The 2,843-nt window shown below is 44.0% G+C and overlaps 1 protein-coding gene across 1 annotated transcript; it reads left to right on the plus strand.

Moving 5' to 3' along the window:
• The first annotated feature begins 879 nt into the window (after nucleotides 1-879).
• On the plus strand, nucleotides 880-1,254 carry LOC124527209 (mitochondrial import receptor subunit TOM22 homolog). Its single transcript, XM_047100427.1, has one exon. It carries the CDS (start codon nucleotides 880-882, stop codon nucleotides 1,252-1,254), a length of 375 nt encoding a protein of 124 aa, XP_046956383.1.
• The last annotated feature ends 1,589 nt before the right edge of the window (nucleotides 1,255-2,843 follow it).

Below are 2,843 nucleotides of genomic sequence, written 5' to 3' on the forward strand. Positions count from 1 at the left end.
GCGCCTGGGTGGCGCAGTCGGTTAAGCGTCCGACTTCAGCCAGGTCACGATCTCGCGGTCTGTGAGTTCGAGCCCCGCGTCGGGCTCTGGGCTGACGGCTCAGAGCCTGGAGCCTGTTTCTGATTCTGTGTCTCCCTCTCTCTCTGCCCCTCCCCCGTTCATGCTCTGTCTCTCTCTGCCCCAAAAATAAATAAACGTTGAAAAAAAAAAATATAGCTGAAAGAATGATTAGGGATGTGGAGGATAGAACAGAAGAAATTATTTGAAATATAGCCCAGAGAGACAAAGATAGGGAAAATATAAAATAGAAGTTAAAATGACATAGAAGATAGACCAACAAGGTCTATCATACATTTAATCATAATTCCAGAGGGAGAATAAATAAAAGAGAAGAGGAAATGTTTGAAAAAAAAAATGGAAGACTGTTTTTCCCCCAAGTTTGTTTGTATGTATGTATGTATGTATGTATGTATTTTTGAGAGAGAGAGGGCATGAGGGAGTGAGAGGCAGAGAGAGAGAGGGAGAGAGAGAATCCTACACAGGCTCTCACTGTCAGCACAGAGCCTGAAGCGGGGCTCGAGGTCACTTGATGCGGGGCTCGAACTCACAAACCGTGAGATTATGACCTTAGCCGAAGTCGGACGCTTAACCAGCTGAGCCACCCAAGCGCCCCAGGGAAGATTACTTTCTATAGATGGGAAAGGACCCAATCCATACGGTCAGGAAGCCAATAAAGTTTCCAAATATGCTAAAGAGAAATGCACACCCAGAATCATCGCAGTGAAACCACAGAACATAGCATGTTAAATATTATAATTTTGGCCACCACTGGCAGTCCTGGGGTGCCCCTGTCCCTGGATGAACTGCTTCTGAAAGGCAATGCCGAGAAGACAGGAGGAGCCGGAGGAGGAAGGCAAAGAGGAGCTGGATGAGACCCTGTCAGAGAGACTGTGGGGTCTGACAGAGATGGTCCCAGAGAGGGTCCGGTCCATGGCTGGCGCCACTTTTCATCACTCCCTCTTTGGGGCTCAAAAAATGTGCAGGTTTTCCAGGCCAGCCTTCATGATCCTGGTGCTTCTTGTTGTCTTCGAGATTGAGAAGTTGCAAATGGAGCAGGAGCAACACCCACAGCGACGGCAGATACTTGTAGGGCCTAACGCAGGTTCTCAGGGGGCTTGCCAGGGCTCTACCTTCATTTCCTGGAAAGCTCTATATTGTTCCTGCTATGTGACTTCTCTTGCCGGACAAGTTTGAAAATTCAGTAGTGTTTGAACTGCTGATTATTTGGATTATTATTAGTTAAAAAATTTTTTTAATGTTTATTTTTGAGGGAGAGACAGAGTGTGAGCAGGGGAGGGGCAGAGAGAGAGGGAGACACAGAATCCGAAGCAGGCTCCAAGCTCTGAGCTGTCAGCACAGAGCCCAACATAGGACTCGAACTGACAAACCATGAGATCATGACCTGAGCCAAAGTCAGACGCTTAACTGACTGAGCCACCCAGGCACCCCAGGATTATTATTATTTTTTGACTTTGGCACATTGGTCCATCTAAACCTGGTGGGGAGAATTCTCCTGAGTGTCTCACCTTGACTCCTCCTAACTTGCAACCGTGCCCTCCCTGCTGCACCATTTCTGCTGTCCTCACTCTGGCCATCCCACCCCTTTCACTAAATAACTTGTGACCTGAAGATCTCCTCACTATCCCATTGTGGCATAGGAACTGAGGCCACTGGGAAGGATGTACCCCTGACCATTTTTTGGTTTTAAGCATGGAGATGTTGGGAAGGGACACATACACAGTATGAAATACATAAGGCATCACAGCTGGGGTGTATTGTGAATTTCCATGCCCAAAGGGAGGGAGGGCCAGCAGCAGCTTTAACCACAGGATGGGGACTGTGGAGGACAGTACAGGAGCTCATTTCCTCTGCCCCTTTTGGCTGTTAGAGACCTATGTGTGTGTGTCTAAAAAACAAAAAAAGTAGGTGCTCACCTTTTGTATTTAATACTGAAAATGATTCGAACAGAAAAAAATAAAAATAAGAAATAAATATTAAAATGATATACAGTACTAGAAATACTAAATAAAAGAAAGCTCATATAGCTATATTAACTGTATTAATATCAAACAAAATATTTTAGGAAAAAAACACTAGAGATAAAAAAAGATAACTGTATTATGGCAAAATGTTCACTGTTCTAACAATTCTAAACTTTTTTTTAAAAGATTTTATTTTGGGGGTGCCTGGTGACTCAGTGGGTTAAGTGTCCGCCTCTTGATTTTGGCTTAGGTCAAGATCTCACAGTCGTGAGATTGAGCCCTGCATCGGGCTCTGCACTGTGCCACAGAACCTGCTTGGGATTCTCTCTCCCTCTCTCTCTGCCCCTCCCCTGATCATGCCCGCATGCTTTCTTTCTCTCTCAAAATACATAAATAAACATTTAATTTAAAAAAAAAAGATTTGGGGGTGCCAGGGTGGCTCAGTCGATTAAACATTCAACTCTTGATATCGGCTCAGGTCACGATCTCATGGTTCGTGGGTTCTGCACTGATAGTGTGGAACATGTTTGGCACTCTCTTTCTCTCTCTTTCTCTCTGCTTGGGATTCTCTTTCTCCTCTCCGCTCCTCCCCTGCTCGCTCATTTGCATGCTCTCTCTTTATTATTTTATTTTTAAATTTTTTTATTATTTTATTTTATTTATTATTTTTAAAAATAAACGTTTTAAAAAATATTTATTTTTAAGTAATCTTTTTACCCAATGTGGGGCTTGAACTTATAGCCCCAAGATCAAGAATTGCATGCTTTACCAACTGAGCCAGCCAGGCACCCCAACAATTCT

This window comes from Lynx rufus, unplaced genomic scaffold (genome assembly GCF_022079265.1).
Source record: "Lynx rufus isolate CCGP_SWC_20201006 ecotype Redwood Valley unplaced genomic scaffold, mLynRuf1.p SCAF_5, whole genome shotgun sequence".
NCBI lineage: Eukaryota > Metazoa > Chordata > Mammalia > Carnivora > Felidae > Lynx > Lynx rufus.